At 39.7% G+C, this 14,498-nt stretch overlaps 1 protein-coding gene across 1 annotated transcript in view; it reads right to left on the bottom strand.

The window, feature by feature from the left end:
- LOC113414725 (complement factor H-like) overlaps positions 1–14,498 on the bottom strand; it is a 97,460-nt gene that overhangs the window by 59,631 nt on the left and 23,331 nt on the right. Inside the window, exon 8 of the mRNA XM_087959998.1 lies at positions 9,970–10,143. Coding sequence (XP_087816124.1) covers positions 9,970–10,143 — 174 coding nt within the window. The remainder of the gene's footprint in view (positions 1–9,969; positions 10,144–14,498) is intronic.

The following is a 14,498-nucleotide window of genomic DNA, read 5'->3' as shown; positions in this document are numbered from 1 at the left end:
AAAAAATGGAAAGAAGGTGCACAAGAAGGGAGAGGTTCTTTTGGCTTCGTATTTTAATTCTTAGAAGTAGAGATCTGGAACTATGAGAAACAACAAGAAACGCTTGCAGAACAAGAAGATTGGGACAAAGAAGAAGCCATCTTTAATGATCAAATAATTTTAAGTGGGGGAAAAAAAGAAAAGGGGGAAAGAGAGTGAAAGGTTTAAGACTAGAAAAAACAACCAAAAAGAAGAAGAATAATTTGAAAGATAAGTATAATATTAGAAAGCAACAGAAGAGAGAGTTAGAAGTAGAGAGACGAGGGGGTAAAAGGGGAGGGAGAAGAAGAGGGGAAGAAGGCAAGGAAAGAAGTTGTAAAAGACAGAAACAGGAAATGGAGAAACAGGGAAAAGATATAAGGATTGTAACCATAAGCTTGTTTAGAGATAATGGGTGAAAATTTAATTGCAAAAGGGATTCTGCAAAGATACATAAGATAGCATTGTTATATTATAAACATAAATAATTTTAGAAAATATGATTAAAATGATGGATAAAATATTTACTGTAGTGTAGTTGAATGTTTGAAATAAATAAATGAATTAAAATGATTGAAAGAATTAAATGGGAACATTTTTAATTATTAGTAATGATTTATAAAAATATAAGTGAGAAATATGGGGAAAAAAGAATTAACTATGGAAAGTTTATAAGTGTTCCCAAGGAAGTATGATATTTAATTGAAAAGAAATGTTAAAGATGTTAAGATTTTAATGAATATTAATGATAGAATTGAATTGGAATGGAATGTGTGCTTTATTTACATATATATATATATATATATATATATATATATATATATATATATATATATATATATATATATATATATATATATATATATATATATATATATGTTTTCTTAAGTTTCGCTGGTACTTACATGTATGGTGTTGGCTTGGTTGGGTATTTTCCCGTCATTGTAGTTCTTTTAAAGTTGTAGCACGTTTCAGCAGAATCTCATCTGCCATCATCAGGCTTCTGTATAGTGTCCGTCTGTGGGTCAGACTTTTACAGTGGTTTCAGATTTAAATTTGGGGCAGCCTATTGCTGTGCCAGAATGGTTTTTCTTCATCCTGATTGGTTGGGAGTCTTGGTCTGTGTTTATTGGTAATAATAAACACAGACCAAGACTCCAACCAATCAGGATGAAGAAAAACCATTCTGGCACAGCAATAGGCTGCCCCAAATTTAAATCTGAAACCACTGTAAAAGTCTGACCACAGACGGACACTATACAGAAGCCTGATGATGGCAGATGAGATTCTGCTGAAACGCTATACAACTTAAAAGAACTACAATGACGTGGAAAACCCGAACTAAGCGAACACATACATATATATATATATATATATATATATATATATATATATATATATATATATATATATATATATATATATATATATATATATCCCAACCAGGCACCCAGATGAAACCCAGCTTCCTAACTAATGATAGCCCTCCATTTACCCGAAGCCAAGCTGCACTAAAGGCCTCCATTAAAGTAACACAATGCTGCCAGCCAATCAAGATACAAAAAGAGCCAAAAACAGACAGAAGATATCAGAGACACCCATCAAGCAGAACACAGCAAACTCCGAGACCAATAAACACAGACCAAGACTCCCAACCAATCAGGATGAAGAAAAACCATTCTGGCACAGCAATAGGCTGCCCCAAATTTAAATCTGAAACCACTGTAAAAGTCTGACCCACAGACGGACACAATACAGAAGCCTGATGATGGCAGATGAGATTCTGCTGAAACGTTGCTACAACTTTAAAAGAACTACAATGACGTGGGAAAATACCCGAACCAAAGCCGAACACCATATATATATATATATATATATATATATATATATATATATATATATATATATATATATATATATGTTTTCTGAGGTTCTCATGGGTATTTGTATGTGGATCTTTGGTTATTCGGGTTTTCTCCGCGTAAGATTCAAAGTATCTAGGCAACGTTTGGCGAGGTCCCACTCGCCATCTTCAGGCTGGTGCTTTCGGCTTAGTGCCAGTGCAAGCAGTGTGTGACCGGAGCTGCCATCTCTCTATATACAAGTGGTGGGGATGGTGTGCTGGGCTGGTTGGCTGTGCTGCAGCCTCTTGATTGGTTGATGGAGTTGATGTTGGTATAATGGGCTGTGTGATGACATCCTGGATCTTGTGCTGTCATCTCCTGGGTCGTTAGCCTCTTGTGTTTTAACGGCTTGGGTAATGGGTTGTGTGATGGGCTTGTGAGTTCTTTTGTTGTGGTATCCTGGGTCTTGCATTGTAATCTCCTGGGTCGTTTGTGTTTTGATCTCTTTTCGATTAGCCTCCTGTGTAGTAACAGCTTGGGTAATGGGTTGTGTGATGACCTTGTGAGATTTATTGCTGTGGTATCCTTGGTCTTGTGCTGTTATATCCTGGGTCATTTGCTGTGTTGTGACTTCTTGAGTTCTTGAGGTGTAATTTCTTGAGTTTTCTGATGTGATGTCCTGAGCGGTGGCTGTGATGTAGCATTTTGGGTTTTTAATATGGCTTTGAGTTTGGGGTCTGGGTCTGTGTTCGTTTGGCTTGAGTTCGTGGTCGTGCCACATCTTCATGGTGGGGGTCAGTTCGCTTCATGTATGGTTCAGAGGAGTTTGAAGTGGGTAGTGATGCAGCTGCAGTGCGGCTTCTGGTCTGTGGTCGTGTCTCATCTTCTGTGTGGGTGTGAGTCTGATTTTTACGTGGAAGTGTGGTGGTGGCATCTTGTGTGGCCCTCATGGGTGTGGGTCTGGTGTCATTTATCATGTTGGGTACTGTCTGTTCATGAGGGCGGGTTTCCAAATGGCTGGTAAGCGGGAGGTGTCATCTCTTTTATTCATGCTGTGTGGCGTTTTTCTATCTCTATGGCTTCTCTGATTATTCTGCTGCTGTGGTGTTCAGTTTTGGCGATAGTTCTGGTATTTTTAAGGTCAATCTCATGTCCTGTGGCTTTGAGGTGTTGGACCAGGAAGAGGTTGGTTCTTCTTTTTGATTGAGTTCTTATGTTCTTCAACGCGTGCACTTATTCTTCTGTTAGTTTGTCCAATGTATGTGGTGAGGCAGGCAGTGCAGGGGATTTCATATACTCCTTGGTTTTCTAACTCGATTTTGTCTTTAGGGTTTCTTAGGATGGTGGATATTTTCTGTTTGTGCAGAATGCTGTTTTAATGTTGTGTTTTTGGAGGATCTTGCTGATTTTGTCTGTAGTGCCTTTTATATATGGGAGGAGGGCTTTGCCGTTCTCTTGTTCTCTGTCTTGGATTTTGGTTGGGGTTTCTTTTTGGATTAGGTGGGTGATCTTCTTTCTTTGAAATCCATTGGCTGTTAGTACGTTGGTGAGAGTGTTTAGTTCGGTTTTAGGTGTTGTTCATCAGCTAAGCATTTTGTTCTGGAGATGAGTGTCTCAGCTACGGAATTGATCTGTGCTGGGTGGTGGTGTGAGAGTGCGTGTAGATAGCGGTTTGTATGTGTTTTCTTTTGGTAGATGGTGTGTCCTAGGGAGCCATTGGGTTTTTGTATACCAAGACATCTAGGAAGGAAGTTGATTGTTAGCTTCTGTTTCCATGGTGAATTGTATTTTGGGGTGTAGGCTGTTGAGGTGTGTGAGGAAGTTGTTCAGTTTTTCTTTCCCGTGTGGCCAGATTATGAAGGTGTCATCTACGTATCTGAGCCAGAGTTTGGGTTTGTGATCATATTTTTCTAGAGCTTGTGTTTCAAAGTGTTCCATGTAGAGGTTTGCGATGACAGGTGAGAGGGGTGATCCCATGGGTGCTCCTTCTATTTGTTTGTATTTTTGTCCATTGTAGGTGAAGTATGTATTGGATAGACAGTGGTTGGTCAGATCTAGGATGTGCTTGGGGGTTGTATAATATTGCACCTCTACGGGAGGAAACCCACCATCTGACCAGGACTTATGAAAAACTTGAAGTCCAAAGAGCTTCCATTTTATGTGACCTCGCATTCCTATGCAACTGCCGAGATCAAAATTTAATTCCCACAAGCTTCCAATTGAAATTCCACACCAACACAGCAGCCACAAACGCATCCTAAAAAGAACAGAATTGGCCCTAATTAGAAATGAACTTCACACAAAAAGATTTCTCCTAGACCAAATCAACAAAGATCTTCTTACACTTCACCTCAGACTCAGCAACAAGATTCACCCTTACTTTGGGACAAATCCAAACAACTCGCTGTCTGGAGAGCCGAAACACAGACCACCCTCAAGACAGACACACACACCAACAAACTCAGAAAACTACAACAATGCCAGAAACCAACTCCCCCTCACAGCCACACATGAAACAAACAGTGCACAACATCTCAGACAAGATCCTCACGAAGCCGAAACCAAGGTCCTTTCAAAAGGATTCAACTTTGCTGTTGCTCCCAAACACATCCCCACAGAAACCATCATATGCGGAGTTGAAACCAGCCTGACCAAAACCAACCCTGATGAGGCTAATAGAATCAGACTGAAATCACCAACATCCTCTGCACTAGCAAACCACCCAAAAGCAACTTATCCAAAGAAGAACAAACTGCACTCACGTAACCTGAAAGAAGACAGCAGCATAATAATCCTACCAGCAGACAAGGGCAACGCAACAGTGGTTATGAACACATCTGACTACCAAACCAAGTTAACCAACCTACTCCTAGACCCCACATACAAACCCCTAAAGACAGACCCCACCACCTACCTAGAAAAAAACCACCAGATCCAAAATAAAAGCCTCCCCATCAGTGAAGAAATCCAGCAAAGAATCATACCCAGAGAGAAATCATCCAGATGCCCTAAGCTTTATGGTCTCCCCAAGATACACAAAGAAGGAACTCCACTTAGACCAATAGTCAGCTCCATAGGCTCACCTCTACAAAACCTAGCCAAATTTCTCGCCAAACAACTACAGCCCTATGCAGAATCCATCAACTCACATGTAAGAAACTCATTCCAGTTCATCGAGATCATAAAGAAACAAAACTTACAACCCAGCGACCTACTAGTTAGCTTCGATGTCATATCCCTCTTCACCCAAGTGCCAATAAAAGAAGCCTTGACAGCCATCCAAAACAAATACAACCCCCAAGCACATCCTAGATCTGACCAACCACTGTCTATCCAATACATACTTCACCTACAATGGACAAAAATACAAACAAATAGAAGGAGCACCCATGGGATCACCCTCTCACCTGAAACACAAGCTCTAGAAAATATGATCACAAACCCAAACTCTGGCTCAGATACGTGATGACACCTTCATAATCTGGCCACACGGGAAAGAAAAACTGAACAACTTCCTCACACACCTCAACAGCCTACACCCCAAAATACAATTCACCATGGAAACAGAAGCTAACAATCAACTTCCCTTCCTAGATGTCTTGGTATACAAAAACCCAATGGCTCCCTAGGACACACCATCTACCAAAAGAAAACACATACAAACCGCTATCTACACGCACTCTCACCACCACCCAGCACAGATCAATTCCGTAGCTGAGACACTCATCTCCAGAACAAAATGCTTAGCTGATGAACAACACCTAAAAACCGAACTAAACACTCTCACCAACGTACTAACAGCCAATGGATTTCAAAGAAAGAAGATCACCCACCTAATCCAAAAAGAAACCCCAACCAAAATCCAAGACAGAGAACAAGAGAACGGCAAAGCCCTCCTCCCATATATAAAAGGCACTACAGACAAAATCAGCAAGATCCTCCAAAAACACAACATTAAAACAGCATTCTGCACAAACAGAAAAATATCCACCATCCTAAGAAACCCTAAAGACAAAATCGAGTTAGAAAACCAAGGAGTATATGAAACCCCTGCACTGCCTGCCTCACCACATACATTGGACAAACTAACAGAAGAATAAGTGCACGCGTTGAAGAACATAAGAACTCAATCAAAAAGAAGAACCAACCTCTTCCCTGGTCCAACACCTCAAAGCCACAGGACATGAGATTGACCTTAAAAATACCAGAACTATCGCCAAAACTGAACACCACAGCAGCAGAATAATCAGAGAAGCCATAGAGATAGAAAAACGCCCACACAGCATGAATAAAAGAGATGACACCTCCCGCTTACCAGCCATTTGGAAACCCGCCTCATGAACAGACGAGTACCCAACATGATAAATGACACCAGACCCACACCCATGAGGGCCACACAAGATGCCACCACCACACTTCCACGTAAAAATCAGACTCACACCCACACAGAAGATGAGACACGACCACAGACCAGAAGCCGCACTGCAGCTGCATCACTACCCACTTCAAACTCCTCTGAACCATACATGAAGCGAACTGACCCCACCATGAAGATGTGGCACCACCACGAACTCGAAGCCAAACGAACACAGACCCAGACCCCAAACTCAAAGCCATATTAAAAACCCAAAATGCTACATCACAGCCACCCGCTCAGGACATCACATCAGAAAACTCAAGAAATTACACCTCAAGAACTCAAGAAGTCACAACACAGCAAATGACCCAGGATATCACAGCACAAGACCAAGGATACCACAGCAATAAATCTCACAAGGTCATCACACAACCCATTACCCAAGCTGTTACTACACAGGAGGCTAATCAAAAAGAGATCAAAACACAAACAACCCAGGAGATTACAACGCAAGACCCAGGATACCACAACAAAAGAACTCACAAGCCCATCACACAACCCATTACCCAAGCCGTTAAAACACAAGAGGCTAACGACCCAGGAGATGACAGCACAAGATCCAGGATATCTCTACAACAAAAGGCCATTACACAGCCCATTATACCAACATCAACTCCATCAACCAATCAAGAGGCTGCAGCACAGCCAACCAGCCCAGCACACCATCCCCCACCACTTGTATATATAGAGATGGCAGCTCCGGTCACACACTGCTTGCACTGGCACTAAGCCGAAAGCACCAGCCTGAAGATGGCGAGTGGGACCTCGCCAAACGTTGCCTAGATACTTTGAATCTTACGCGGAGAAAACCCGAATAACCAAAGATCCATATATATATATATATATATATATATATATATATATATATATATATATATATATATATATATATATATATATATATATATATTCTTTTAAGAATATAGTGTGTATTTTAAGAATGAACCAAGCAGAATTTGATTGGAAGTTATGTATTATATTGAATGCTATAATCTTAAAGGTATACATTGAAGCTTAAATAAGAGTTTGAATGGATAAAATTAAAAGATATAAAGGTGTCATACTCCAATTGGTAACTACAGGGAAAAATTTGTTTAATAAGAAAAGATAATATGAAATTGAAACAGGACAGACGAAAGTATAAATATAATGATTTGATTGAGATGAGTTAATTAAAATAAAGTTGAGAAAATTAAAAGAGCGGAAAAACTATGTAGAAAATATAAAATGGTAATAAGATATGGAATAGAATATAAAAATGAGCATGAAATTCAGTTTTGTGTCTGTATGAAGAAGTGATAACCTGGGACCATGCTATTTTCAAAAAAGATGTTTTATTTGTATTTTGTTTTTGTGAAAACCCAAATAAAACTTAAAAAAAAGAAAGAAAGTCTATAACAGTTTTTATACACCACAAATCACCGGAATAATTATCTCTGGATCAAATACCTTTGTTTGATATTTAATAATAAAACCATTGGTGGACTTCTCCCGAGATGGCCTGCTATGTGGCTGGTGACTCTTTTTTCCCCTCCAATGAACAGCTGGTTTTACCTCCAAAGCCAGTTATTTTGTGGCTTTGCTCCCTATTTTTTTAAGAGTAAAGTAGGAGACTAGGAAGGACCCAACATTACTTCTGATGATTGTATATCTACAGAGAAGAGAGCTTGTTGAAGATTTCAATTCTCAGTAAGGAGAGTTCAGAAGGTCGGGTCTCTTACCATATTTTCCTTTCAGTTGTTTGTTTTTCCTAAGCAGGTCTGGGTTTTCATTGCACTTCTTAAGCTTTACCAACTTTTGATTTATGACTAGTTGATTGCTGACCACTTTAATAATCTTACATTAAAAATTTTACAACTTTTTTTTCCTGTTCTTTCACTGTTTACTATCAAACTCCAAACCACTTTCATTTTTAGTGTAAGGAGAAAATACATTGTCTGGCAGTGAAAGTCATCTGATTGGATTTATTGGATATAGAATTATGAATTTTGTTCTTTCTAGCTTTTTAAACAATATAAAGAGCTCTGATCTTTATTTTTTAATTATTGATAGAAAAATTCCCCCTTTTTTCAACACTTTTGATTTTGGGAACAAAACTTTATCTCATTCTTTCTCTGTGGAGGCTGGGTTATGATTTATCTGCTTCTCTTGTCCTTGGAAAGAACAGTGGGGTGTTTTTTTTTTTCAAAATATGCCCAAAAAGGAAATCAAATTTTCTGGGAAGCACTTGAAAAAAAGAATGCTGTCCAACTTATAGGTTTTACTTGAAAATATAAATTTAAAAATTGATAGGTCAATAATTGCTTTGAATCAAACCCAGGATGATATCCAAAAGCAAGAAATAACAAGTGTATTTGATTTGCAGTTTGATGAAATGGAATATAATCTGTTGCTGCCAGATCATATTCCAAAAAAGTACTTGGTCTGAAAAATATGGATCTGCCAGAATAGATTGAAAGGGAATATGAATACAAGAAATTTTGAGATAATGGAATTAATGAAGGATAAACTGGACTTTAATGGCAAGATGAATGTTGTATTTTTAAGTAGAATTTTTAAACTATGAATGCTGCAGAGGTATTTACAACAGACTTATGAACTTTGGAAATGAGATGCAATTGTTGGGAAACTTCCCTATAAAAATTCTAAGGATAAATAAGGTAGATCTTCTCAAAGGAGGTAATTTATCCATTGGTTTATTCCACCCCCAAGAAAATCAGCCTGATTTACAAAATGCAATGGATAGTTCTAGGCCAAAATCAAATAAGCCAAGTTACACCACAATATTAATGATATCCAATTTATGATTCTGCTATAGAGAGGATTGGTTTGTAGGAGCATGAACAAACAGATGGTCTTGTTTATTTCAATCTAAGAACAAACACCTCAACTCAGAATCTTCTGCAAAGACATTTTGAGTTGACTGAGTTGTAATGGAATAAAATTTGAAACAGTAGGAGTGTTCCATTTTCTGTTGAAGTATGATGAAAAACTTCTCAGCATTTTTAAGTATGGAAGATCAGCCCCTGGGTCCTTTGATATTTGTTGTTGTTGTTCTTATTGCTCATTTTAATGAGCTTTTTGTTAATTGTGAGGCAATCCTGTAACACCTATTTAACTCTTCTATCATTATAGGTTTGATCAGTAAAACCTTTGAAACATTTTCTGAGCTATCCAAAAATATTATAAAATCCTTTGTAGAATTAATTCTATCCTAATATTTGTAATGAGCAGAAAAAATAAACTTGGGGAACTAGAGGAACAGCTATTACCAAGAAAACAGTCAGATAAATGAAATCTGATTCTTGACCAGAAATCTTGATCTCAAAGCGACAGAATTCACCTTTCTACTTTACTAATCACTAAATTTCTATCCAGATGTAACCTTACCTTATCCCCAGGTACTCAGCATTCCACATAAGTGAACATAAGCTTCCGATTGAATATCATGTAATTATATTCACTGATTTGCTTGCTTATTCAACAATTTGAATTAGTTTATTTTTTTTCCAGCTTTCAAATAAAAAAATCTGACACCAGGAAAATGTGTGGCTTCAGTGTAGAGGGAAAATTTGGATCCAAATCCAAGCTAATTCTCAAAGAATTTGGTAGCTGCAATTTTTCTCCTATTGGAGGATTTTTACATTTTCTCCCAGGCCTACACTAGTTAAAGAAAACATGATGGCTTACCCAAACATTTTGGTAGATGAGGTGTCCATTCTTGTCCCTCACACTGAATCCATTCAGGTCCCCCCAAGACATAGCCAAGGTAGCACCCGTATTGTACTCGCTCATTTTCCAGATACTTGGCTTTCTCAGTGGTTACAATTTCCCCAAAATCAATGTCATCTGGTTCTTTGCATACTGAAATTTATATATATGTGTGTTTTCTTAAGTTTTCGCGGGTACTTAGCTGAATGCCATATATATAAGACCTCCAATAAAGTAACACAATGCTGCCAGCCAATCAAGATACAAAAGAGCCAAAAACAGACAGAAGATATTAGAGACACCAATCAAGCAGAACACAGCAAACTCCGAGACCAATAAACACAGACCAAGACTCCCAACCAATCAGGATGAAGAAAAAACCATTCTGGCACAGCAATAGGCTGCCCCAAATTTAAATCTGAAACCACTGTAAAAGTCTGACTCACAGACGGACACAATACAGAAGCCTGATGATGGCAGATGAGATTCTGCTGAAACGTTGCTACAACTTTAAAAGCACAACTATAATGACGTGGGAAAATACCCGAACAAAGCTGAAGGCCATACATACATACATACATACATACATACATACATACATACATACATACATATATATATATATATATATATATATATATATATATATATATATATATATATATATATGTTTTCTGAGGTTCTCATGGTATTTGTATGTGGATCTTTGGTTATTCGGGTTTTCTCCGCGTAAGATTCAAAGTATCTAGGCAAGTATCTAGGTATCTGCTTGAATTGCCTTAGATACTTTGATTTGCTGGAGAAAACTCGAACCAAAGATCCATATATATATATATATATATATATATATGGATCTTTGGTTATTCGGGTTTTCTCCCGCGTAAGATTCAAAGTATCTAGGCAACGTTTGGCGAGGTCCCACTCGCCATCTTCAGGCTGGTGCTTTCGGCTTAGTGCCAGTGCAAGCAGTGTGTGACCGGAGCTGCCATCTCTATATATACAAGTGGTGGGGATGGTGTGCTGGGCTGGTTGGCTGTGCTGCAGCCTCTTGATTGGTTGATGGAGTTGATGTTGGTATAATGGGCTGTGTAATGGCCTTTTTGTTGTAGAGATATCCTGGATCTTGTGCTGTCATCTCCTGGGTCGTTAGCCTCTTGTGTTTTAACGGCTTGGGTAATGGGTTGTGTGATGGGCTTGTGAGTTCTTTTGTTGTGGTATCCTGGGTCTTGCGTTGTAATCTCCTGGGTCGTTTGTGTTTTGATCTCTTTTCCATTAGCCTCCTGTGTAGTAACAGCTTGGGTAATGGGTTGTGTGATGACCTTGTGAGATTTATTGCTGTGGTATCCTTGGTCTTGTGCTGTGATATCCTGGGTCATTTGCTGTGTTGTGACTTCTTGAGTTCTTGAGGTGTAATTTCTTGAGTTTTCTGATGTGATGTCCTGAGCGGGTGGCTGTGATGTAGCATTTTGGGTTTTTAATATGGCTTTGAGTTTGGGGTCTGGGTCTGTGTTCGCTTGGCTTCGAGTTCGTGGTCGTGCCACATCTTCATGGTGGGGGTCAGTTCGCTTCATGTATGGTTCAGAGGAGTTTGAAGTGAAACCAGCCTGACCAAAACCAACCCTGATGAGGCTAATAGAATCAGACTCGAAATCACCAACATCCTCTGCACTAGCAAACCACCCAAAAGCAACTTATCCAAAGAAGAACAAACTGCACTCACGAACCTGAAAGAAGACACCAGCATAATAATCCTACCAGCAGACAAGGGCAACGCGACAGTGGTTATGAACACATCTGACTACCAAACCAAGTTAACCAACCTACTCCTAGACCCCACATACAAACCCCTAAAGACAGACCCCACCACCTACCTAGAAAAAACCACCAGATCCAAAATAAAAGCCTCCCCATCAGTGAAGAAATCCAGCAAAGAATCATACCCAGAGAGAAATCATCCAGATGCCCTAAGCTTTATGGTCTCCCCAAGATACACAAAGAAGGAACTCCACTTAGACCAATAGTCAGCTCCATAGGCTCACCTCTACAAAACCTAGCCAAATTTCTCGCCAAACAACTACAGCCCTATGCAGAATCCATCAACTCACATGTAAGAAACTCATTCCAGTTCATCGAGATCATAAAGAAACAAAACTTACAACCCAGCGACCTACTAGTTAGCTTCGATGTCATATCCCTCTTCACCCAAGTGCTAATAAAAGAAGCCTTGACAGCCATCCAAAACAAATACAACCCCCCAAGCACATCCTAGATCTGACCAACCACTGTCTATCCAATACATACTTCACCTACAATGGACAAAAATACAAACAAATAGAAGGAGCACCCATGGGATCACCCTCTCACCTGTCATCGCAAACCTCTACATGGAACACTTTGAAACACAAGCTCTAGAAAATATGATCACAAACCCAAACTCTGGCTCAGATACGATGACACCTTCATAATCTGGCCACACGGGAAAGAAAAAACTGAACAACTTCCTCACACACCTCAACAGCCTACACCCCAAAATACAATTCACCATGGAAACAGAAGCTAACAATCAACTTCCCTTCCTAGATGTCTTGGTATACAAAAACCCAATGGCTCCCTAGGACACACCACCTACCAAAAGAAACACATACAAACCGCTATCTACACGCACTCTCACACCACCACCCAGCACAGATCAATTCCGTAGCTGAGACACTCATCTCCAGAACAAAATGCTTAGCTGATGAACAACACCTAAAAACCGAACTAAACACTCTCACCAACGTACTAACAGCCAATGGATTTCAAAGAAAGAAGATCACCCACCTAATCCAAAAAGAAACCCCAACCAAAATCCAAGACAGAGAACAAAGAGAACGGCAAAGCCCTCCTCCCATATATAAAAGGCACTACAGACAAAATCAGCAAGATCCTCCAAAAACACAACATTAAAACAGCATTCTGCACAAACAGAAAATATCCACCATCCTAAGAAACCCTAAAGACAAAATCGAGTTAGAAAACCAAGGAGTATATGAAATCCCTGCACTGCTTGCCTCACCACATACATTGGACAAACTAACAGAAGAATAAGTGCACGCGTTGAAGAACATAAGAACTCAATCAAAAAAGAAGAACCAACCTCTTCCCTGGTCCAACACCTCAAAGCCACAGGACATGAGATTGACTTTAAAAATACCAGAACTATCGCCAAAACTGAACACCACAGCAGCAGAATAATCAGAGAAGCCATAGAGATAGAAAACGCCCACACAGCATGAATAAAAGAGATGACACCTCCCGCTTACCAGCCATTTGGAAACCCGCCTCATGAACAGACGCAGTACCCAACATGATAAATGACACCAGACCCACACCCATGAGGGCCACACAAGATGCCACCACCACACTTCCATGTAAAAATCAGACTCACACCCACACAGAAGATGAGACACGACCACAGACCAGAAGCCGCACTGCAGCTGCATCACTACCCACTTCAAACTCCTCTGAACCATACATGAAGCGAACTGACCCCACCATGAAGATGTGGCACGACCACGAACTCAAGCCAAACGAACACAGACCCAGACCCCAAACTCAAAGCCATATTAAAAACCCAAAATGCTACATCACAGCCACCCGCTCAGGACATCACATCAGAAAACTCAAGAAATTACACCTCAAGAACTCAAGAAGTCACAACACAGCAAATGACCCAGGATATCACAGCACAAGACCAAGGATACCACAGCAATAAATCTCACAAGGTCATCACACAACCCATTACCCAAGCTGTTACTACACAGGAGGCTAATGGAAAGAGATCAAAACACAAACGACCCAGGAGATTACAACGCAAGACCCAGGATACCACAACAAAAGAACTCACAATCCCATCACACAACCCATTACCCAAGCCGTTAAAACACAAGAGGCTAACGACCCAGGAGATGACAGCACAAGATCCAGGATATCTCTACAACAAAAGGCCATTACACAGCCCATTATACCAACATCAACTCCATCAACCAATCAAGAGGCTGCAGCACAGCCAACCAGCCCAGCACACCATCCCCCACCACTTGTATATATAGAGAGATGGCAGCTCGGTCACACACTGCTTGCACTGGCACTAAGCCGAAAGCACCAGCCTGAAGATGGCGAGTGGGACCGCCGCGAAACGTTGCCTAGATACTTTGAATCTTACGCGGGAGAAAACCCGAATAACCAAAGATCCACATATAAATACCGCTGAGAACCTCAGAAAACACACATATATATATATATATATATATATATATATATATATATATATATATATATATATATATATATATATATATATATATATATGCTTAAGTTTTCATGGTACTTCATGTATGGTGTTCGGCTTGGTTCGGGTATTTTCCCACGTCATTGTAGTTCTTTTAAAGTTGTAGCAACGTTTCAGCAGAATCTCATCTGCCATCATCAGGCTTCTGTATTGTGTCCGTCTGTGGGTCAGACTTTTA

This window comes from Notechis scutatus, chromosome 3 (genome assembly GCF_049901735.1).
Source record: "Notechis scutatus isolate UNSWTSFEM ecotype Mainland chromosome 3, rNotScu1.2, whole genome shotgun sequence".
In the NCBI taxonomy this organism is placed as follows: Eukaryota; Metazoa; Chordata; class Lepidosauria; order Squamata; family Elapidae; genus Notechis; species Notechis scutatus.
Note: the sequence above shows the minus strand (reverse complement) of the source record. Positions and strands in the feature narration are given on the sequence as shown.